This window comes from Cavia porcellus, unplaced genomic scaffold (genome assembly GCF_034190915.1).
Source record: "Cavia porcellus strain 051 isolate PalLab524CR breed Dunkin Hartley unplaced genomic scaffold, mCavPor4.1 scaffold_23, whole genome shotgun sequence".
Lineage (NCBI taxonomy): Eukaryota > Metazoa > Chordata > Mammalia > Rodentia > Caviidae > Cavia > Cavia porcellus.
This window is the reverse complement of record NW_026947506.1, coordinates 41,637,626-41,662,056: the sequence shown is the minus strand read 5'-3', so window position 1 is coordinate 41,662,056 and position 24,431 is coordinate 41,637,626. Positions and strand designations below refer to the sequence as shown.

General features: G+C 46.4%; 1 protein-coding gene and 1 long non-coding RNA gene across 5 annotated transcripts in view; one reads left to right on the top strand and one right to left on the bottom strand.

The window, feature by feature from the left end:
* Window positions 1–91: 91 nt before the first annotated feature.
* The window catches only part of LOC106027770 (uncharacterized), a 26,246-nt gene continuing 1,906 nt past the window's right edge, over window positions 92–24,431 (top strand). The window contains exons 1-4 of one of the 4 annotated variants that reach the window (XR_010042364.1): window positions 92–1,281; window positions 1,937–4,881; window positions 12,047–12,106; window positions 17,461–18,970. This is a non-coding gene — a long non-coding RNA (uncharacterized LOC106027770). Of the gene's footprint in view, window positions 1,282–1,936; window positions 4,882–12,046; window positions 12,107–17,460; window positions 18,971–24,431 lie in introns of those variants that run through there. The other 3 variants (XR_010042365.1, XR_002791298.2, XR_010042363.1) reach the window with 3 other exon arrangements.
* Window positions 20,546–24,431, bottom strand: part of Ssc4d (scavenger receptor cysteine rich family member with 4 domains) — a 16,639-nt gene continuing 12,753 nt past the window's right edge. Inside the window, exon 11 of the mRNA XM_063234281.1 lies at window positions 20,546–23,126. Within this exon, the coding sequence (XP_063090351.1) occupies window positions 23,104–23,126 (23 nt within the window). The 3' untranslated portion in view covers window positions 20,546–23,103. The remainder of the gene's footprint in view (window positions 23,127–24,431) is intronic.

Below are 24,431 nucleotides of genomic sequence, written 5' to 3'. Positions count from 1 at the left end.
TCGCCCTTCTGGCGCGCGGCGAAGTTTGCCGCTATCTTCTGGGCGTCTCCCCAACTCTCCACCGCGCCTCAACGCTTCCCTTCCTTCACTTCATCCCGGTAAAAGCCCCAGCTTTTCCGAACACTACTATTCTTCGCTCCCCTTCCCCTCCCCTGCTCTTTTTTTTCCCTTAGACGCTCGGGTTCCTGGGAGTTGTAGTTCTCCCCGCCAAGAGTGGACGCGTTGAGGAGACCAAAGACAAAGAGACCGGCGAGACTACATCTCCCAGAGGGCGGAGAGCGCAGGGGTGGAGAGAGGGCGGGAGTGGTATTCTAACCCTGCGGCTGCTGGGGACCCCTGGTGGGGATGAAGGCTGCTTCTGTCCAAGTGTGTGCTGATTCACGCCTCTCCACCCTACGCCATTCCCCCCACTCCGCCCCGCCATTCCTTCGGGCAACTGGGAGGCAGCAAGAGGCCTCAATCGTAGGGTAAATTTCTTTCTTTTTTTTTTTTAGCAGACCTGAGGGTTAGGAAAATGGAGCGTGTGGGAGAGGAAGAGAGGACACATCGACTGACTATCCAAACTCTGTGTACAGAGTCTGTCCAGAGGCCCCATCCTCATGGGATATAGCTAAATTAAGAGGTGTCCACCTCATCAAGATTCCAGTTCCCCTCTGCACCTTGAGGTTCTTGAGCTTGACTAGAAATTATCAAAGGACAAATTTCTCTATGATGAATGTGAGCCAGGCGTGGTGGTGCATGCCTGTAATCCCAGTACTTGGGAGGCTAAAGCAAGTAGATCCTTTCAAGGCTCACATCTATAATCCTAGCACTCAGGAGGCTGAGGCAAGGGGATCATTGCGAATTTGAGACCAGCCTGGGCTACAAAGTGAGCTGAAGGCCAGCCTGAACTGCATAGTGAGACCTTGTCTCAAAAAGAATTTTTAAAAAGATGGGGACCTGAAAAGAACATAGAAGGGGTTGGGGATTTAGCTCAGCAGTATAAGCGCCTGCCTTGCAAGTGCGTGGTCGTGAGTTCGATCCCTGGTACCAATTAAAAAAAAAAAAGGTGGGGACCAATAAAATCTAATGTTAAAAAAAAAATACCAGCTGGACATACTGGTTAATTTCCAGGAAAGATGCAACTGTCTGCAGGCTGACTTTGGAGAGCCCCTTCTTCCTTTCTAGAGGAGTATACTAAAGATTCAATTCAGCGACCAAGAGAGCCTCTTTGCAGCCGAACACTGGGGACTGTCTTTGGCGGCTGATTGACCACTTCTCATTGTAGTTATATCCTCTGAGGTCAGGTTGATATATTCTTGCTCCTGTGCTCTGGTCTTTGACATTTTATATAGCTCACTAACCTCTTAGTTTTGATTGCATTATTTACTTCATCTGTTCAGCAATTAAATATCTACTAAACACCTACTGTGGTCTAAGCAATAGGTGACAGCAGTAAACAGAACAAACAAATCATTCTCTCCAGGAAAGAAGACAAAATAAAAAATAAATATCAGGGAATGGGATACAAGTTAGTGATAGAGTTAGTGCTTAGCTCGTTGGAGGTCATGGGTTCAAAACTCAGCAACCCAAAATAGAAGAGTAAATGTGTAAAGACCTTTAAAACCAGTAAGAAGTGGGCCAGGGATTTAGTTTAGTGGCTCAAGCACTTGCTTGGTAAGTGCAAGGTCATGAGTTCAATCCCCAGGATTGGGGGGAAAATTTTTTTTAAATTAACCAGGAAAAAAAAATCTTAAAATTAAGAAAAAAAAAAAACAGTAAAAAGTAAAAAACAAGTAAATAAATCAGGAGTGGGCTATGAAGTATGCATGAGAACCAGAATGAGTTTCTATGAGGGAATGGTACAAGTTCTGTCTTATATGCCAGAGCATATATGTCTTCAAGGAAAATAGAATTGCTAAATGCTGTAAATTTCTTTCTTTTTTTATTTCAACAGGGCATGGTGGCCTATGCCAGTGATTCCAGCATTTGAGAGACTGAGGCAAGAGGATCACCATGTGTTTGAGACCAGCCTGAACTCTGTAGTGGGTTAAAGGCCAGCCTGAACTGCATAGTGAGACCCTGTTTCAAAAAACAATAATTTTTTCATTTCAGGGCAGAGAGGAAGAGGTTCTGAAAAATTGCTCCATAGAGCTTGGTAACATTTCCATTCAGCCCTTAAAGGAATGTAGGAATTGCGAGCTGACAGAGATAGGCAGCAAGACTAGGAGGTAACTTCCTCCCAGCCGTGTTTAGGGTAAGCAGTGTCTCTGGTGATGGGTATTAGGGATGGAGTCAGGGGCCAAACACAAGGGGCACAGAATGGCAGGCTAAGGATTCAGGTGGATCCTGTTTGTTTTTCTGTTTTATTTTGTTCCTGCATTGCCAGGGCTTGATCCCAGGACCTTGCACATGCTAGGCAAGTGCTATACCACTAGCCACACTCCCAGTACAGGAAATAGTTGTTTTTTGGGGGTAGGAGAGGTTGTTCCTTTGTTTGTTTGTTTGTCCCAGCTGGTCTCAGACTTGCAGTGATCCTCCTGTCCGCAGCCTCCTGAGTGCTGGGATTGTAGGTATGCACCACCACCAGGCTAGAAAATAGATTTTTGTTCTGAAACAAACAGAAAACATGTGAGATATTTTAACAGTGGCAAAAACAAACAACCTTTTGGCCTCTTGGCCAAGATCAAGTGTGAAAACAATGGCAAAAATTTATCAGGTCTGCATTTTGTCTTATCGCTGACTGCTCAGTGCTTGTCACAGTACCGGGAACATAGTAAGCACATGGAACACATGGAATAAGTGAATGAATGAATGCACTTTGGGGAGACTGATCTGGCAAGAGTGTAGGAGATGGACAGAGGGGCCAGTCTAGAAATAGTTCTCTTCTCCTCCTCCAACACAGGATCTGGTCTGGCCCCTCTTCGCTTACCACACCACCAGCAAAATGCAATCCTGCTGGTGAATAAACCCTCCTACTTCCTTCTGTCTCTTGCAGGAGCCTTTGCCAAGTCATTCCTCTTTCCTCTTGCTTCCTCCCTGTAGGCCAGACCTGAGCCATGCTGGCCTAGAGCATCCGGAGTCAACCCTAGCTGTCTACAGGTGCATGAAACAAATCAGTGATTCAGGCCCCAGATGCTAAATCTCAGGAACATTTCAAGCCACCTATCTGACCTCTACACCCCATTCCTTCCCCCGTTAGGCTACTGCACTTGGAAAAAAGAAAGGTAAAAAAAGCAGCCCAAGACAAACTTGTTTGGGAAAAGTGAAGCAGATGGCAAGTAAAGGATGCTTTAGAGCTAAAGAGGAATGACATCCGGAGACTCCACATGCAGGCTTCCTTCCATTGGTGCAGGAGATAGCTGACCCTGCCTTCCTTGCCTTTGATTTCTTAAGGCTCTGTGTTTAAAACCGCAGCTGTCCAGCAGCCCCTGTGATTAGAGTGCTGCTTCAGAAGCTGCAATATGACACAGTAAAGGGGCTAATGGCCTGGATTCTCCCTTGACTGCCTAATGGCGTGTCAAGACACCTGGAGCTGGGAGTGAGAGAATTAGCATGCTGGGTTCTGCCTTTCCCTATGCCAACTCCATGTGCAAAACCTGTCTTCCCACTAGATCTCAGTTTCCCCACCTTTAAAATGAGAATTGAAATAAATGAGCACTAAGTGCCCCGCCCAACGGTGATGAGTCATCATGCTAGATTAGCCTTGTTCTGAAATGAAAGCTATTGGCATTCTTTATAGAAATGACCAGAGGGGATCGGTGACTGCAGTCTGGGAGATGATCAAGGCCCAAAGGACAAGAGGCTCAGAGTCACTACTGTTTTTAAGGCAAGAATGCTGAAACCCAGAGGTTCTGTGATCAGCCAAAATAATCACACGTCCAGTGACTAATAGAACTAGACAGACCTTCTTGACTCCTGGGAGCAAAGACACCCTTCTCCATCCCAACTGTGAGGCTCTGCCTTGCTTGGCAACTGCTCAGGAAAAAAGAAGACTTTGCCCATTGGTGGCCAGCCTAGCACAAGGACACCCTCCATCCCCTTCAGTGTTAGAGGATGTGACCTTTTAAATGTATCATCTCTGGCTGAGTTGGCAGAGGAGCAGGCCAGTCAGGGACATCAGCATCTTGCTGTTTCTGTGCAGTTATAAATCACCACAGCCCCATCCCCTGGACTGCTGGCTTCTTCCTGTGGCTGAAAAGCTCCCTGATTAGTGCAGAGCTAGCCACAGCAGCAGCAGCTCTTCTGAAACTGAAATTGACCCACATTGCTCCCCACCCTATCCTCTGGGAATACTTCCTCATCACTGCCCTAGCAGGCTGGCCTTGAGTAGAAGCAGAGAACACCATGGATTCAGAAGCAAGGGATGGTGGGAGAATCTTAGCAACCTGCCTCTCTGCCTGAGGATCTTCGACCAGTGGAGGAGGCCTCTGATGGGAAGTGGACACAAAAGCCAGGCTCTGACTTTGCCATTGAACTTGCTGGGTGACCTTGGCCAAATCACTTTACTTCTCTGGATCTCAGACTATGAATCTATAAAATAAAGAAATGGGATGGTTGCTTTTTAAAATCACTCTAAGTCAGGCATGGTGATTTACATCTGAAGTGCCAGCTACTGGGGGTTACTGGGGCCCCAAATGTGCTATAAACTCTTTCCAGGTCCTTGTTATCCTGATCAAATAATTGAAGAAGACAAATGAAAAACATAGCAAAATTTAGTCAGGCATAGTGGTGCATGCCTGAAATCCCAGCACAATGGAGACTGAGGCAAGATGATTGTTGCAAGTTTGAGACCAGCCTGGGCTACAAAGTCAGCTCAAGACCAGCCTGAACTGCATACTGAAATCCTGTCTCAAAAGAGAGAGAGAAAAAAAAAAAAGTAAGGTTTTACACTTACTAAAGGTAAGAAAAATAGGGAAAAAAGAAGGGAAAGGTATTCTGAAAAGTGCTCTGCAGAGTGATTTTGGGAGAGGAAATACATCCTGCATACACAGCAGGCCACTAAGAAAGCAAGAAGGCAATGGCAATGTCTTTTATGTCCCTCTTCTGATGTCAGATCTATGCTGTTGCATCAAAAACCCCCTTAAGGGGCTGGGGATAAAATAAGCACCTCCCTGGCAAGCACAAGGTCCTGAGTTTGAGTCCCAGTATAAAAGAGACAGACGGACAGACAGACAGACTGCTTGATCTCATCCCACAAGAATTGAAGATAGCATATTTTGACTAGCATCAAGTGCAAGGAGGCTGAGGCAGGAGGATCACTTGACTGCACAAGTCAGTCACCATCTGGGTAACACAGTGAGACCCTATATCAAAAAAACAAAACAAAACAAAAGAAGGGCCTAGGATATAGCTCAGTAGCATAAGCTCCTGCCTGGCACCCCAGTACAAAACAAAACAAGATTGTCCAGTCCTTAGTAACAAGACTTTCATATAGTCCTGCTGTTTTACAATGATCCCATGCCCTTCAGTGCAGCACCACACCCGGCTTAGTTTTCATTTTCTTTGTGTTACACTGAAAAAAGCCAATTTCAAAATTTACCCTAGCCAGGCAAGGTAGCACACAACAGTAATGTCAGTTACTCAAGGAGGCTGAGGCAAGAAATTTGTAAATTCAAAGCAAGGCTGGGCAATTTAGTGAGACCCTGTCACAAAATAAAAAGGATTGGGATGGGAATGTAGTTCAATCCCTGGGCTCAATCCCCAGCACTGGAAAAAATAAATTACTCCAACAGGGAAATTTGTGTTACTATTTTGTAAAAAAAAAAAAAAAAAGGCCCCCTGTCTCAAACAAAGAGACAAACCACACATTCTCAAGAGCAAGGGAGGGATTAGCTCAGTGGCATAAGCGCTTGCCTGGCAAGTGTAAGGTTACCTGGCAAGCATGAGGTTGTGAGTTTGATCCCAGGTAGCAAAAAAAAAAAAAAAAAAATAAGAGGAAGGGAGCCTGCACTAGAATCCTTTCACTAAACCCAACTGCATGAACTTGGGCCAAGTGCTTTACCTAGCTGGGCTTTTAGAAAGAACTCTGTACTCTGCCCTCTGAATTGGACTGGGAATAGGATGGTGGTATTTTTACTGCTTTTATTATTTACTTATTTTGCAGTACTGGGGATCTAAACCTGGGTGGAGTATTATACCACTGAACTACATCCCCAACTCTTTCAGTGGCATAAGCACCTGCCTGACAAGCACAAGGTCCTGAGTTTGATACCTGGTACAAAAAAAAAATATATATATATATATATATATATATATATAATCCCCAACTTTAAAAAAATTATTTTGTTTTTTCTCTTTTTTGAGACAGGTCTACCTAGGTAGCCCAGGACGGCCTCAAACTCACAATGACCCCCCACCATAGCCTCCCAAATGCTTGGATTATACATTTGACATCATCCCTGGCCTGAGAGTGAATGTTTTGATACTCAGAATTCCAACAGAAGGCAAAGTATCTATAAGAGGGCCACGGAGCTGGGGATGGTGGCAGCCTGCTGATCTCATGGAGTTTATTGTTTTTTCTGTTCAAAGAACTCCAAACTGCAGAGCCCACCAATTTCCGCCCAATTCCAGGAAGCAATGTTTTCATCAGCCTGGGCTGTCCAGTAATGGTTTAGAAATCACAGGAGGGAGGATCAATGAACAAGCAGGGTCAGAAGATCCAACACTCAGGGGTGATGCTGAATGGTCACTGGCAGGGTGGGGGTATCTCTTTTTTTTTTTTTTTTGTCTTTTTCCTTTTTATCGGTACCGGGGATCGAACTCAAGACTCCCTGCTTGCAAGGCAGGAGCTTATGCCGCTGAGCTAAATCCCCAGCCCCCAAGGGTGGGGGTATCTCAATCTGTCTGGATGCCCCAGCCCCTCAGAATATGGTGGATCTTATCCCAGGGCCCAGACACGGAGCCACAGTTGCCATTGGTGGCCCTGAGAACCTGCATGTTTTCAAAGTTCTGGGTGTGGAGTCCTTCCCTGGTCTGCCTGGAGGCCTGAGGGACCTCCAAAGGCCCAGCAACTTTTGAAGGAGGCCAGGCTGAGTTGCCTGAAAAGGAAATGAAGCAGCCTTGGGGCCTTCCGGAAGCTGGCTGCAAGGGGTGGAGGAGCTGGTATTTTCTGGCGCTGGCCATTCTGCCGAGTCAGCTCAGCGCTAATGCTCGGGGAGTACAAATCCCACTTGGTCATGAAATAGGAACGCCAGTGCTGACACAGCAGGCAGACAGGAGCCCAGGCTGCACCAGAGGCAGGAGGCAGGCGCAGATGCCCAGTGCCAGCTCCTTGCCCTGGGCTTGCAAACCCAAATCAACAGGGACAAAAGGAACCCACTCAGCCCAGCCCGCAGTGGGTCCTGATGACTCAGGGCCATTGTCTTCTAGGTTACTGGACCAGCCATGTCCCTTCCCTGTCCTCCTGGGCTTTGGAGTTGGTAGACTAGAGGGGGCAGCAGAGGGACCCTTGCTCATCTGGATGACAATCCCATATGCAGCATCCAGTCCTTTCTGTCACCTTCAGCACGATGATTTGCCATTTCCTGAGGTCCCCTTTGTACCATGGGATAGCAATCACATTCCCAAACTCCTGCCCATGATTCTTTAGTCTATCTCCCATTGTTACAGGACAGAGGAAAATCCCTTTTCTTCCCAATGAGGCCAACATATAGAAGCTCTTCCTTTTTTGTACTTCAGAATTGAATTGTTGGATTCAATTCCAAGCACTGCAAAAATAGGCAGCACTGTGGCACATGCCTGTATTTGTAACACTGAGGCAGGAGGATCCCAAGTTTGAGCCCAGATAGGGTAATTTATTGAGAGCGTGTCTCAAAATAAATTTAAACCGGGCATGATGGTGCATGCCTGTAATCCCAGTACTTGGGAGGCTGAGGCAGGAGGATTGCTGCAAGTTCAAGATAGCCTGGGCTACAAAGTGAGCCCAAGTCTAGCCAGAACTGCATAGCAAGACCCTGTCTCAAAAGACCAAAAAAAAAAAAAAGGTTAGAGATATAGCTTAGTGTAAAGGCCCTGGGTTCATCCCTGTTACCAGTAAATAAATAAATAGTTTATTTGGCTTCTGATTGTAGAGGCTGGGACATTCAAGGACATGGCAAGATAACATGGCAGGAGGCATCGTGCAGGGGACAGAACATATATACTAGCTCAAGTCTCTATTCTTTTTTTTTTTTTTTTTGACTTTTTTTTTTGTTTGTATCGGTACCAGGGATCGAACTCACAACTGCCTGCTTGCAAGGCAGGCGCTTATGCCACTGAGCTAAATCTTATAAAGTCATTTATCCCATTAAGAGGAGCTCGATTTAGGACCGGGGATATAGCTTAGCAGCACAAGTGCCTCATGCAAAGTGAGAGATCCTGAGTTCAATTCCTGGTAACAAAAAAAAAAAGAGGATCCTACTTTCATGACATCATCTGATCCTAGGTAGCTCCCAGAGGTTTTACCACCAAGTACCATCAACATATAAATTGGGGGATTAACTTTCTAATGCTTGAACACTGGGAGACACATTCAAACCAAAGCAGGGAGCCACAGTCCAGGGGAGGAGTCTGAGACAGGAGGAAGTCAACTTGTCTAGGTCCCACAGCCCGGAAGTGGGGTCACAAGCCAGGTTCTCACATCCCCCACTCCTCATCCCACCTAGAAACACTACCTCGATGGCCGATGGCCAGTGGGTAGTCTCTTTGGTTTGTTTGGCTTTTTTAGAATCAGTGACAGCAGGCCTGACTCCCTACACACTGTGTTTGTTTGTGGTACTGGGAATTAAACACTGTCCCTTCACACTCCGCTACATCCCTAGCTCTTTTTTTGTTTGTGTTTTTGTTTTCTGCAGTACTGAGGATTGAACTCAGGGCTTTGTGCATTCTAGGCAAACACTCTACCACTAAGCCACATCCCCAGCTCTGCCAGCCATTTATTATTATTATTATTATTATTATTATTATTATTATTTTGAGACAGGATTTCTCTAAATCACTAAATTGCCCAAGCAAGGCTGGAATTTGAAATTATCCTGCCTCATCTTCCCAAAGTGCTAGAATTACAGCCCTTGCGCCAATACACCTTGCCGTTGGTTGGGTGTTCCTAACCCTCTCTATGGGAGGATGCAGAGGAGGGTAGATGGGGTGGGAGGAGACAGGGAAGTGAGAGACCAGCTCACTCATGAGATGAAGGAGCATGGCCTTGGGGGTGGGGGTGGGGGTGGTGGCGGTGGGGCAGTGAGTCAGAGCCCAGGTGTCCTGAGAAGCTGGAAAGAGCAGTTTGCAAGTCTTGCTCAGGGCTGCAGGCATCATGCTGGATTCAGGAGAGGGGACAGCCGGGCACTGGAGACCCAGCTCTTCCAATGGCTTCCTGAATAACCTTAACCAAATGACTTCTCCAAATCCCTGTTCCTCCTCTGCAAAATGAAGAGCTTATGATTCAGTGGCTCCAAGCCAGCTTCTTGGGCTCCTACTAAAACCTTTACATGTTCTTGCTTTCCCAAAATCCTCTGAACTCCAGCAGGAGTCAGCTGTGCAGGACAGAAACACTCAGGGGCATCCAGGGCCTTCCTGGCTATAGTGATATCATAGAGATTTCCTGGGTTTTGAGGGTGGGGAGGAGAAGGTAAATATAAAGGTCCCCAGAGCTACCAAGGGTGGGAGCCTGACACTAGTCCTTCAAATTCTTCAACCAGGAGGGAATTTCAGCAAAGGAGAGATGGGAATCATGTTTGCAATAGTCTCTCTGGCTAAGGTGTGATGGCGTACACTTGCAATACCAGAGCTGTGAGAAGCTGAAGCAGGAGGATCACAAGTTCAAGCCTAGCCTGTACAACACAGAATCTTAGTGAGATGTTATCTGAAAACTGAAAAAAAAAAAAAAAAAAAGCGGGGGGGAGTAGGGAATGTAGCTCATAGCAAATATCCCTGGGTTCAAGACTCGCAGGTAAGCCAGGCATGGTGGCTCAAGCCTGTAATCCCAGCACTCAGGAGGCTGAAGTAGGAGTATTGTTTCGAGTTTAAGAGCAGCCTGGGCTATGAAGTGAGCTCAAGGCCAGCCTGAACTTCATAAGGAGACCCTGTCTCAAAAAGACAAAAAAAAAAAAAAAAAGACTCCCAATTAAGAAAAAAGGAAAGAGCTGGGTGTGGTGGTGCATGGCTATAATCCCAACATTCTGAAGGCTGAGGCAGGAGGATTGTCACAAATTTGAAACCAACCTGTGCTACAAAGTGAGCTTTAGGCCAGCCTGAACTGCATAGCAAAACCATGTCTCAGAAAAAAAAAAAAAAAAGAAAAGAAAGAGAAATGAATAAAAGGAAAAGAAAAGAGCCAGGCACAGTGGCACATGCCTATAATCCCAGTACTCAAGAAGCTGAAGGATTGTCATGAGTTCAAGGGCAGCCTGGGCTACATGGCAAAACTGTCTCAAAAGGAAAAAAAAAAGCTCCATCTCCTTATGGCAGCAGGATGGAGGGCAGACTGGATAGGGAAGAGCCAGAGAAAGGAACCCACTAGGGAGGCTCCTTCATGCTCCCTGGGGGACGTGGTAGGGTTTCGACAGGGAACCAGTGGTGGTCCTGAGATGTAGTTGATGTCCAGCCTGACCCCTAGGAAAATAGGTGTGTGGGCTGGCTCACCTTCTCCGAGAAGGGGCAAGTTTAAGAGCCCCAGTGGGGTATGTGTGAAAGGGTGTCCAGGTGCAGCATCCAGGGTGGGGTTGCAGAGAGATTTGAGTTTTCAGTAAAAGGTGGCACTTTGGGCCCCAGAAGATTAAATAAGAACAGAACAGAAATGGGGACAGACCAGTGAATTTAGTCACAAGGAGCCCTATAGGAGGCCCCAGGAGGACCAAAGATTCATGTGTCCCAGGGACCACAAAAGGACATGGCCCCTAGTACTCCATTTTGGCATCAAATGGACCCAGAGAAGTCATAGGACAGAAAAGGACAGAAAAGAAGGCCTTTTCATGACTCCGGGCATCTTTGTGACCTTGATAAGTACAAGTTTGGTGGGCCCATCTATCATGGTCCAAGGCAGCAGAGGGAGAGAGTGAAGATTTAAGATTTGCAGATAACTGCTTTCCACTGAGCTTTAACAGTCAGATGGAGGGAGGAGCTACTGCTGCTGGTGATTTCCTTAGGCTGGAAGAGGCCTGGGAGGCTTTCAGTGCCAAGCCTGGAGAGAATGGGTTGGAGGGGTGGGGAGGATGACAGACTGAGGGAGGTCCGAGAGCTGGAAGTTCAGAGGGATGGGTTTCTGGGTGGACAGCATCGAGGTTACTGGGGGCCTGCATGCTGAAGAAGTAGAAGGTAGATCATCTGCTGAGTCACTGCCAGAGCAGGGGAGGAGGCTGGAGAACAGGCTGGCAGTTTGCAGGAGCCTCAGAAATGATGGGGAGGGAGCTGAGGTGGGATTGGCCACTCAGAGACCAGGATGGGTCCCCTCTGCCCAGCCCTGAGGTTTTCTCCAGCAGTCCTAGCAAATGTGGGCTGGGAGCTGAGGTGTCAAGGTCAGACCTCCAGAGACACTGAGGAGTAAGGGTGCCAGAGGGCCAGGAGAGTGAGGCATCATGGTTCTGGAAGATCCCCCAAGGCCCACAGAGACCCTGGGGAGCTCAGGGCTGAGGTCAGCTGTGAAGCAGGTCCCCTGAGAGGCTCTCATGAAGGATGTGCTGTCCTATGATCTGAAGCTGTAATCTCCCAGCATGAAGGATGGGAAAAGAGGAGATTGCAGTCAGGGAGCAGTGGTCTCGGGAATGCCAGGTTGGACCAGGCTTTTTGGAATAAAGGGTGGCTCACAGAATTGCAAGATCTGAGAGACTAGGAGGGGGTTTATCAGGGGTTCACAGGGAGTGGCATGTGGCTCTGATTGTCCCACCTTTGTGCCTGGGGTGTGAGTCCTGCCACCCCTCATCCTTCACCGTCTGGAATCTCTGTGAAGCATGTTCCACCTCTGTAAGCTGGGGGCAATTCAGAGCTCTGGGCTTGATTAAGAGGCAAGGATAAGCTAAAGGTGCAACCAGATTGGAGCTTCACAGCGGAGTCCTCTTTGTGATTTTTTTTTTTTTTTCTTTTTTTGCACTAGCTCATGCGGATGCCTGAGAAAGGCACTAGGTGGGAGTGGATGGACAGCGATTCTGGAGGGGTAAGTACCCTCTTGAGACAGCAGAAGGTAAGGCAGGAGACTGTGAGGAAGATGGAAAAAAAAAAAAAAAGGAAGCAGACAAAAGAGGAGCAGGAAAAGAGGAGAAAAAGGTAATAAAAGGGAAATAGACACAAAATGGTAGAGACAGAGAAAAGGGAGAGACAGAGACATCCAAGAGAGAGACAGACAAAAGACAGATTGCTTGAGACAGAGACAGGGAGAGAAGGTGCTGAGCAGCTGGTGCTGGCCTGATGCCCAGGAGTTGTTCCAGAAGCTGCTGGGCTGGACCCAATCAGGGCAAGATGGATAGCTGCTTTGGGGAGGTAGAGGCCACCAGGCCAGGCAGCCACAGCCACGGAGAACCCAATCCAGTGACTATTTCCATTCCAGACAGGCTAAGGTAGCTCCTGAGGGTTTCCTCAAAGGCACTCTGAGGCCATGGAAGGGGCTGCTGGGTGACACAGACATCAATTCTGCTCCTACCCAGCTGTGATATTTGACAGCCACTGAGCTGCAAAATGGGAACCACTGTCCTCAGTGGTTCTAGCCTCTCTTCACCTGCCTCACAGAGACAGGGAGTGAGCCATTCCTGTAGCACAAAGGTGTTCTTTAGGTCCAATGAGGTAGCCTGCTACAGTGGTCCATGCCTCTAATCCCAGCTACTCAGTAGGCTGACACAGAAGGACCTTGAGGGGTTTTTTTTGGTTTGTTTTGTTTTGTCTTTTTCTTTTTTTTTCTTTTTTATCAAACTCACGACTGCCTGCTTGCAAGGCAGGCGCTTATGCCGCTGAGCTAAATCCCCAGCCCCAGGACCTTGAGTTTGAAGCCAGCCTGTGTAACTTAGCAAGACCCTGTCTAAAGATAAAAAAACAAGAATAAAAATAAAAAGGGCTAGGTTCTGCCCCTAGTTTCAAAGGGGCAGGGAGAAATGTGGAGGTAACAAGTACTTCCTGGGGGCTGGGGATTTAGCCCAGTGGCCTAAGTAACTGCTTTGCAAGCAGGCAGTCGTGAGTTCGATCCCCGGTACCGGTAAAAATGAAAAAAAGACAAAAAGAAATCTGGCCAGGAATTTGGGGAGGAGGGTGGTGATTAGTGGAAACAGGTAGTGATTCTAGTTTTCAGGGCCTTAGGACTTTGTTTGTTTTCTTTTTTGCTTTTGTTTTGTTTTGTATTGTTACCAGAGACTGAATTTAGGATCTCTCGCTTGCTAGGCAGGCATTTATGCTGCTGAGTTAAATCCCTAGCCTATTCTTTTTTGTCTTTTTTTTTAAATCTTTTTGAGACAGGGTCTCGCTGTGCAGTTCAGGCTGGTCTTTTATTTTTATTTCTATTTATTTTTTGTCTTTTTTTTTTTTTTTTTTTTTTGGTACCAGGGATCGAACTTATGACCACACACTTGCAAAGCAGGTGCTTATGCCACTGAGCTAAATCCCCAGCCCCTCAGGCTGGTCTTGAACTCACTTTGTAGCCCAGGCTGGTCTCAAACTCACAATGATCCCCCCACCTCAGCCTCCCGAGTGCTGGGATTACCGGCATGAGCCACCACACCTGGCATCTTGTCTTTTTGAGGCAGGGTCTCACTAATGCTGGCCTCAGCTCACTTTATAGCCCTGGCTGGTCTTGAATTTACAATAATCTTCCTGCCTCAGCAGGAGTGCACCACCATGCCCAGCTCTACTTTTTTGTTTTTTGAGACAGGATCTCACTATGTAGTTCAAGCTGGCTTTGAACTATGTAGCCCAGATGGCCTTGGACTTGAGGTGTTCCTCCTGCCTCAGCCTCCCAAGTGCTGAGATTACAGGTGTGCATCACCATGGCTGGTAAAGGTTGTATGATTTATATAAAGATTGATTATCTCACTCTCAAAGCTCAGAACTGAGCCCCCATCCCCACTTTATTGTGACGAGGTTCTTCCTAATCACTAAATTGCTGGGTTTAAACTTGTTATCTTCCAGCCTCAGTCTTCTGGACTGCAAGGATTACATGTATGTGGTGCCACATGTATGTGGTAAAAACAACTCCAGAAGGAGGAAAAAAATATGAATTTCATTGCTATGTCCTAACCATCCCAGGGCACTGACCTGATGGTGGCTGATGGTGGCTCTCCACAACTGGGCAATGCAACCTCACCCTGCTTCTGCTCCATTCATTTGACCTCTCATTCATTCAAATGTCACTTGTGAATGTAGCTTAATGACAGAATACTTCCTTAACATGTATGACACCTTGAGTATTGAAAAACATACCTTGGTGTCCGTCCACAGGAGCATAAAATCTGGTGAGACATGGTAAAAGGGCAAACCCAGGGTGCTGCGAAAGGTCACTGAAGAGTCCCATCACCCCATCCCCACCTATTAAAATTCGTGGTCTTCAACCCTGACTGAAGTGCTCTATCTTCCACAGGCTTCCCACAACTGCTAAGAGTGACCTTTGCTCCTGTACGAGTCCTACATTTCCTCTCCAACGGTTGCACACTGGGGTATTATACAAGGGCAAAGAATGAATGATATGCATTGTGTCCTTGTACACCCCAGCCCTGCTGGTGTTAGTCCCTGGCCTGTTGCAAATGGGCTGCACAGGGTGAGCAGCTGCTGTGCGCACAGCGGCTTCTAATGGCTCACGTGGCCACTCCGCCTCCCATCAGATTTGCTTTAAAGTTAGATTCTTTTCCGACTTTTTTTTTTTTTTTTTTTTTTTTTTTTGGTGAGGGGTCGAGGTGGAAGCAATACCAGAAAATTGAACTCATGACCTCAAGCTTGCCAGGCAGGTGCTTATGCCGCTGAGCTAAATCTCCAGCCCCTTAGTGTTATAGTCTTATAGGAGCATGGACCTAATGTGACCTGCATAGGTACAGGTGTGGAATCCAAGTTGTGCGTACCTTTGAGTCACCTAGAAAGCTAAATGTGGATTACAGGTTTGTGGCAAAGGTTGTATGATTTACATAAAGATAACCTTTGCCACATAACCTGTAATTCCCCCCACCCCTACTCTGGAAAATTATCTTCCAGGAAACTGGTGCCTGGTATCAAAACAGAGCCCATGTCCTCCTTATTCTTGCATTCTACAGAGCCTAAGACAGCAGGAGGTGATCAGAGTTCAGTGGATACCTATTAGTTACTTGTCTTTGAACCTCAGTAGCTCAGGGGATGCAACCTAGTTTTGAGTCTCAGTTGCCTTACTTGTAAAGTGGAGACAATAATTTTCACTCCCACCTGGGGCCAGGAGGCCCAGACAAGATTTTGGATGCAAAGTCCCCTGGCAAGCTGGAGTCTGCAAAGCTTCGCATCCAGATGTGGGCTGTTACAGCAATCCTGAGACAGGAGCTAGAACCAAAGAGGCTGGAAGCAAGCGCCCGTCAGTCTGCCTTGCTTCTCCTACCCGACTGTGATGGTGGGGCTCTCTGAACCTGAAATAAGCCAAATTGCGGGTAGCAGGAGACACTCGTGAGAGCCTGCACACCCAGATCCATACCCAGGTTGTGGGTGACCGTGGGCAGGTCCCTCTCTTCAAGTGCATCCGTTTTTCTTCTCCCCTCCCCTCCCTTCTCTTCCCTTTCCCACCTCTCTGTAGTACTCTCTCTTCTCTCTTAAACTTCCAGCACTCTGGCAGGCTAAAGCAGGAGGTTCACAAATTCGAGCACAGCTTGGGCAATTTAGTAACTTAGCCAAGACCCTGTCTCAAGAAATAAAAAAAGGGGGGGGGGGGTCCAGACGTGGTAGTGTGTGCCTGTAATCCCAGCACTTGGGACGCTGAGGCAGGAGGGTCACTCTGAGTTTGAGAGCAGCCTGGGCTGCAAAGTGAACTCAAGGCCAGCCTGAACTGCACAGTGAGCCCTGTCTCAAAAACACAATAAATAAACCAGCATTGTGACGTATGATCGTAATCCCAGCACTCAGTGGGCCGAAGGAGAAGGATTGCTGCAAATTTGAGGTCAACCTGGGCTATCGAGTGAGTTTAAATAAAGCCGGGGAAGGCTGGGGAAAGAGCTCAGTGACACAGCACCTGCCTGGCAAGCGTGAGACCTCAAGGTCGAGTCCCGGTACAAAATCAGTCAATCAATCAATCAAGCCAACCTGGGCTATATAGCAAGGGTCTGTCTCAAGAAACAAAAACAGACAAAACCTGGACATAGTAGTGTATGCCTATAATTCCACTCCAGCACCCTGAGGCTGAGACAAAAGAATGGTAAATAGAGTACTAGCTGAGAATTTAGAGACCCATCTTAAAATAAAAATTAAAAACCAGGCTGGGAATAAAATTTAAAATAAATAATAAATATTTAGAGATTTAAAAAGGGGCTGGGTGGCCGGGGGGCGGGGGGGATTCAGCTCAGCGGCATAAGCACCTGCCTGGCAAGCGCAAGGTTGTATTTGATTCCCCGTACCCAAAAAAAAAAAAAAAAAAAAAAAAAAATCCCCAAAACCTGTCTAGTGCGCATGTCCGCAGGGGGCGATGCACGCTCTCTCTCTGCCTCGGGTTTCAGTAAGATTTTCAATTAAGTCTTTTTAAGGGTCTCTCTGAGCCAGGTGTGGGTAATCCCAACACTCCGGATGCTAAAGCAGGAGGATCGCTGTGCGTTCCAGTCTGACCTGGACTACAAAGTGAACTGAACTGCACAGTGAAACCGTGTCTCAAAAAGATTAAATATATATATATATATATATATATATATATATATATATATATATATTAAAAAGTTGTCTCTCAAAACCAGAGAAAAACACCGAAGCCCCTCCATGGGCGGGGATGTCAACCGCTTTTTGTAAGCTGGAAGTAGCTGATCAAAATAGAAAAGATCGCCTACACACAGACGTTTGGAGACCTTCTCGAACCTTTTCAGTCTCCGTGTAGGTTGCGCCAAATGATCAACTCTCCGTCTGACCAGACCCGCCCCACCCCGAGACCTAACCAGAAGCTTCTAAAACCTCCGAGGTGGGACGGGAAGGGAGGATTTGAAACAAGAGGAAACGTCCTTCACCTTTGGCCCCGCCCCACCTGCACTCTGCAGTTTGCTGTGATTGGCTGCTTTATTCCCAGACTTTCCAATCAGGAGGCTGCTGCGGAGCCAGGGGTGTGACCTAGAGTCCCACTGGGTTGGTCTCTTACTTCCTCTCGGGTCTCTAGCCCGGCCCCGCGACGCCCAGTGGGGAGGCAATGACTAAGCAGAAAAGCCGGGCAGAACCCGCCCGGAAGGGCTAAACCACGCCGCGCCCAGCTGCCATGACCTGTTAGGGTATAGGATGAGGATTTATGGGCCGAGGTGGATACGCTGGGACCTGGTCCTTGATGTTTGCGTAATGATCCAGAAAAATCCCCGGCCGCTTGCTGACCTTTAGTTTCTTTTCTGTACAAAGGACACAGGGGGACATTGGTGGTTCGCACCTGTCATCCCAGCACCCTGCGTGGTCGAGGTGGGAGGATCACCGAAAATTCTAGGCCAGCCTGAACTACAGAGCGAGACCCCCGTCGCAAAAAACAATGAAAAAGAAAAATGACAGGTGTGGGTGAGAATGTGAAGACATTGGGAACTGTGGACCCTAGTAATTGCTGATAGGAAATCAAAGGCGGAAACTGGTGTGCAAAACTAGTGTGGTTCTTCAGCATGTTAAACAGTTATACAAGACCCAGTGATTGCACTCACAGGTATACACCCAAGAGAACAGAAAAAGCTCTCAGATACACACTTGTACACCAGCGCTCACAGCAACACTATCCAGGATAATCACAAGGTGGGGGCTAGGGTGTAGCTCAGGGGTCGAGCACTTGCCTCGCATGGGAGCCCCTGGGTTCCATCCTGGTAGCTAAAAGAATTTAGAAAACCCAAGTATTCATCAACAGAGGAATGGATAAACATCATTTTGGTAAATCAATACAATGACATTTCATTACAGAAGAAAGGTACTGCACATTACAATGTGGATAAATTATTTTTTAAGTACATTTGCCATATATAATGAATACATTCCTTGTGGGGGATTGGTGCATGTACATAGATCACACCTTGATCCTTTTTTATTTCCTCCTCTTCCTTGTTCCTCTCTTCTATCCCTAGATCCCTTTCCCAAAAGGTCTACCTCCCTTTTCCCTACTGCCTTTTATTTTGTACTTTTTTTGTCTTTTTCCTTTTTATCGGTACCGGGGATCCAACTCATGACTGCCTGCTTGCAAGGCAGGCGCTTATGCCACTGAGCTAAATCTCCAGCCCCTTTTGTATTTTATTTTATTGAGACAGGGTCTTGGTATGTTCCCCAGGCTGGCTCAAACTCATGATGATCCTCGGGCCTCAGCTCCAGAGTGCTGAGATTACATGCATGTGCCACCACACACCATTTATTTTGCTTTTTAAATCATTTACACTGTGAGTTTCTCATGTAAGAGAAACCATGTGATAGTTAACCTGGGTCTTATTTATTTTTCTTAGTATTATGGTCTCAAGCTGCATCCATTCTCCTACAGATGATTCAAGTTTAAACCTTCCCGCTGAATGGTGTGCCATTGTGCCCAGTCACACATATGCAGGACCGGTTCATTTGTCAGTAGACACATATGTCTTTGCGACACAGGCGAATCTTGAAGACAAGATGCTCTGTGAAAGAAGCCAGACTCAGAAGTCCATTTGTATGAAATGTCTTCTCCTAGCAAATTGATACAGAAAGTAAATCAGTGGTTTCCAGGGACAGGAGGGAGGTGAGAATGGGTAATAACTGCTAATGGGTATGAGGTCTTTGGGGGAGTGTGTGGTCACATGGTGGTGATTGTTGCACAGCCCTGGGCATACACTAAAAACCTCCAAATGGAATCTCTGGAAAAGGTGAACTTTATAACATGGAAGTAATCTCTCAATAAAATTGTTATTGGGCTGGGCATGTAGGTCCATGGTACAGTGTGTGCTTAGCAAACAAGAGGACCTGTTTTAGATCCCCAGCCTGACTACACAAGCAGCAGCAGCCAGAAGTGGTGGTGCACCCCTGTAATCCCAGCACCATGAGAGGATCACAAATTGGAATCCAGACTGGGCACACCTTAGTGATTTGGAGACCCTGTCTCACAAAAACAAAATGAACCTTATTATTAAAATAAAACAAAACAGTCCTGAGCTAGGTATGGTGACACATACCTGTAATCCCAGCACGTGGGAGGCTAAGGCAGGAGAATCACCAGGCGTTCAAGTCAACCTGGGACTACTCTGTGAGTTCAAGGCCAACCTGAACCGGATCCTGTCTGAAACGAAGAAGAAGAAAAAGAAAAGAGAAGAAAAAGAAAATAAATGGGCCCGGAGATGTAGCTTAGAGCTAGACTGTTCGCCTAGCTTGCACCAGGCTCTGAGTTCAATCCTCAATATCAGGAGGGCAGGAGAAAAAAAGGAATGTACAAAGATAACCCAAAAGGAGAAAAGCAGTAAGGAGATAAACCAAAAGGAGGAAGGAGGAGGCTATAGGAAAGAGGGCAGGGTAGAGAATGTCCCAGAAAATGATCTGGGAGTATGTGAGGGCAGGAGGGTTGATGTAGATGGTACGAACACGCTAGGCCATTCAAGAATAGGATATCGAATTCTCAGTTTCTGGCTGTGGGGTCCTTGCTGCACTTCATCAGCCAAGTATGCTGTCCACACAGCCTGGGCATTGGTGGTACTTTGGGAGTGAATTAACGAGAAAAATGAGAGTTTCAGAGGAGGCAAAAGTAGGTGGGAGATTTAGAAAATCAGCAAAAGGCAGGAAGCAGGTTTTAGCAGAATCCAAATCCCTGAGAATTTCTGAGATTTGTTGTAGGAACGCTGGGTATCCTGGTTTGATGATAACTACCTATAGATGATAGACGGCAGTATTGTGGGTGCATATGTGAGTGTGTGTGTAACACTGGGGATTGAACCCAGGACCACATGCAAACTAGACAGCCCCTCTGGTCCTGCGGTATCTCTCTAGCCCTGGACCCTTGGACCTGTTTCACCTTGACAAGGTGAAAAATAAGAGACATTAGTTGAGAATGGGAGGAGTATCTCAGTTTCCAGTGAATTTGTTTTTTAATCGGTACCGGGGATCAAACTCACAACCATGCGCTTGGCAAGGCAGGCACTTATGCCGCTGAGATAAATCCCCAGCCCCTTCCAGTGAATTTTTACCATCCTTAAAATAAGCTCCTCCTCTTATCCTAGAAAGCCCTGAGTGCACTGGCCTTCTGAATCATCTCTTACCATGATCCTTTTGTTCTGGTCACTGTTTCCTCCTTTTCTTTCTTTTTTTGGCAGGGGAGGGGGTACAGGGGATTCAACTCTTGACCTTGCACTTGCCAGGCAGGCACTTATACCACTGATCTAAATCCCCAGCCCCTAAATGTAGTAGTTGTGCCTTAACAACACTGTTTTGGGGTGTTCTTTTTTTTTTTTTTTAAACTGGAGTTTGAATTCATGACTTGGCGCTTACCAGGCAGGTACTTGTGCCACTGAGCTAAACACCTGCCCCCCCCACCCTTTTTTTAAGACAGGGTCTCCCTTGTAGTCCATGCTGGCCTCAAATTGCAGTGATCCGTCTTGCTTAAGCCCCCCAAGTGATGGGCTTACAGGTATATGTCATCACAGCAGTCAAATCTATCTATCCATCCATCCATCCTTTTCTTTTTCTTTTTTCCTTCTAGACCCTCTGCATGTCCATAGCACCACTTAATTTGTAGCACAAGTTACTTTTTTTTTTTTAATCGGTACCAGGAATTGAACTCACAACCGTGCACTTGCAAGGCAGATGTTTATGCCACTGAGCTAAATCCCCAGCTCTAAGTTATTTCTTTATATGACTTTTTTTTCTTATATTGGGGGGTTGAACTCAGAGCCTTTTTCCCCTACCCTTTTGAGACAGTGTCTTGCGAAACTGCCCAAGCAGGACAGGAACTTGTGATCTTCCTGCCTCAGTTCCCAGAGTGCTGGGATTACAGGCATGTGCCATGTCCAACTCATGTAGATATGTCTATTTGTTCAGTGGCTTGTCATTCTTCTCTTTGTGGCGTTAGGTATCAAACCCAGGGTCTCACCCACGCAGTCCATATTTTCTTCTCTTAAAGGTCAGCTCTATCCCATGTAAACAGGAACCAGATATAGTTTTTTTTTTTTTTTTTTTTTTTTTTTTGAGATGAGATCAACTCACTGTGTTGCCCAGGCTGGCCTTGAACTTGCTTCGACCCTCCTGCCATATCTGAGCTTAGGTGTCGTCTTATTCTATGGCCTCAGAGCTCAGCACAATACTTGGCCTAGCAGGTGCTCCAGAAGTATTTGTGCAGGTCTGTTATTCTCTTGACAAGTATTACTTGGGCACCCACTGTGTGTAAGGTCCAGGGCACAGAGCAGGACACAGCTGGACAGCCCAGTTCCTCACCTCCAGGCTGGTAGATGATACAAGTCAGGCAGTGTTCTGGACACGCAAGGTGAGTGTACTCACTGAGGATGGGGGCTCCTGGGGTCTGTCAGTGCAGAGTGAAACTGGAGGTGAACTGAAAGTTGGCTAAGGGAAGGAGGAAAGAGTCATACATATTCCAGACAGAGAACAGTGTGTGCAGAGGCCCCTCTGTGGGAAGAAAGCCCAGACATTAGAGGAATTGAAAATAGTTTGCCCTGGCTAAACTTTGGCAGCAAGAGGCCAAGGGATGATGCGGAGAACACAAGTAGAGCTAGACTGTGCAGGAGCTTTGGGATCTTAGCTAACGCACCGAGGAAGAGCACCAGGAAGCCATACAAGGGGTTGTGGCACCAATGTGTTTGCAAATAGGAGCAAGTTCACTGTTTTTGTGCATGGAGAATGGATCAGAACCCAGGAAACAATAAGGCCTTGGCAAGAAATGTGGGAATAGAGAGAAGGGACATAATCCCAGCACTTGGGAGGCTGAGGCAGGAGGATGGCTGATTTTGAGGCTAGCCTGGGTTACAGTGTTCAAGGCCAGCCTGAACTGCATAGTAAAGCCCTGTCAAAAAAAAAAAAAAAAAGGGACAGATTCCAGCAGGGTTACAAGAATAAAGAGGACCTTGTGATTAGTCATTGAGGCTGGGAATTGTTGAGGATAATAGGTTTCTGCCCAAGTTTCTGGATGATGTTAGAGTACTACTCATCAACAGGGAACTAAAATTTAGATCTGGGTGACAGAGTTACCAGTGGGGGAGGCTGAGTTTCAGGAGAGAGTAAGTCACTCGCAGTTAACACAAGATTATTCTGTGACTTTCTTATTGGCAAAAGCCCTTTTTTAAAATTTTGTTTTGCTTTTTGTTTTTTTTTTTTTTGAGACAAGTTCTCATTTATGTAGTTCAAGCTGCCCTTGAATTCAGTATGTAGCCTTGATGGGCATGGAACTCTCTCAATGATCCTCCTGTCTTAGCTTCCCAAGTGCTGGAATTAGAACCATACACCACCATATCCAGCTTTTTGTTTTGTTGCATAGTACTGGAGATTGGATTAAGGCCTTTGCCCTGAGCTACATCTTCAGTCCATTTTTTTATTTTGAGAGAGTCTTGCTAAATTGTCCAGACTGGGCTCAGACTTGTGATCCTCCTGACTCAGCCTCCCAGAGTTCTGTGATTTCAGGTGTGTACCACCACACCTGGCAAAGCCTAATCTTATTTATCCATGTGCTTAACCCCAGGTGGCCCTGGCAGAGAGAGCACCAAAGTGTGCTGAATGAAACAGTGAGTAGGGAATGGGGGTGTAGCTCAGGGATAGAGTGCTTGCCTAGCATGCATGAGGCCTGGGCCATTGCCGCAACAAGAAAATATACAGAAATGCGCATCTACCTTGTGCCAGGAAGGTAAAGAATATTCAATGTTGGTAACTGCTATTAATAAGCATTACCGCTAGGTGCCCACCTGTGATCCCAGCACTCTGAGGCAAGAGGATCACAAGTTTGAGGCCAGCTTAGGCAATTCATTGACTTTATTTATTTTAAATAGGTACTAGGGATCGAACTCATGACCATGTGCTTGCAAGGCAGGTGCTTATGCTGCTGAACTAAATCCCCAGCCCAATTCAGTGACTTTTCAGTGACCTATCTGAAAAAAAAAAAAAAAAAAAAGATTCAGGATGTAGATAAGTACAAAGATACAAGATTCAATTCCCAGTATCACAAAAACAATTTTTTTTTTTTGTCTTTTTTGAGATAGGGTCTCACTGTGCAGTTCAGGTTCAGGCTGTCCTTGAGCTCACTTTGTAGCCTAGGCTGGTCTTGAACTCCCAATGATCCTCCTGCCTCAGCCTCCTGAGTGCTGGAATTACACGAGTGAGCCACCACATCCGGCTTTACAAAAACAAATGTTTAAAAAAGCACCAGAAGGGCTGGGAATTTAGCTCAGCAGCATAAGCACCTGCCTGGCAAGTTCGAGGTTGTGAGTTCAATCCCCAGTACCAAAAAAAAAAAAAAAAGCAGGATCCATGCCTGTTCTGGCTATACCATGCAAATTTAGACAAATCATTTTCTCCTTCAACCTCAGGTCTTCTAGTCTGTAAAATGGGACAATAACATAGTACCTCCTCCACAGGGCTGCTGTGAGGATCAGTGAATGTTGGTGAGAGGGTTTTGCTTAGATAGCAAAGAAACATTTTCCCATCTGTCATCCTTTCAGTCCCCGTCCCTTGGTGACAGTGGATCTCAGCTCCTTGGTAAATGGAAACAAAGTCATTCCTGTCAGAAATTGATAGAATCTGACACCAAAGTGTCCACTTCACTCTTTGGCTGAGGCTGAGAGAGGACAAGTAGTGACCCCATGATGTCCTCGTCCCGATCCCTAGGGCCTGTGAACAAGTAACATTATATGGTTAAAGGGATTTTGCAGATGGGATTAAATGAAGGATCTTGAAAAAGGAAGGCTATCCTGGTTTATCCAAATGGGATTAACGAGGCATGGTAGTGTGTACCTGTAATCTCAGCACTCTAGGAGGCTGAGGCAGGATGACTGCAAGTTTGAGTCTAGCTCTGGCAGTTTAGAAATTTATCAAGAGTCTGTCTTAAATAAATAAATACATAAATTTAAAGACATTTGGGAGAGATATAGCTCAGTCCAAAAACTGAGTTTAATCCCTAGTACCTCACTGGGTATGGTAGTGCATGCCTGTAATCTCAGCACTCCAGAGGCTGAGGCAGAAAGATTGTTGTGAGTTGCTTCTGTTTTTTTCCATTATGAGTTTGAGACCAGCCTGAACTACAAGAGTGAGACCCTGTCTTAAAAAGATAAAAAGAAAAAAGAAAAAAAAAAAAAAAACACTTCCAGAAAAAGGAAAAACAAAAAACAAGAGAAACAAAGTCAAAGAGGTAAATTGCTGGAAGCAGAGGTCAGGGTGATGTGATTCCTGGATAGAGG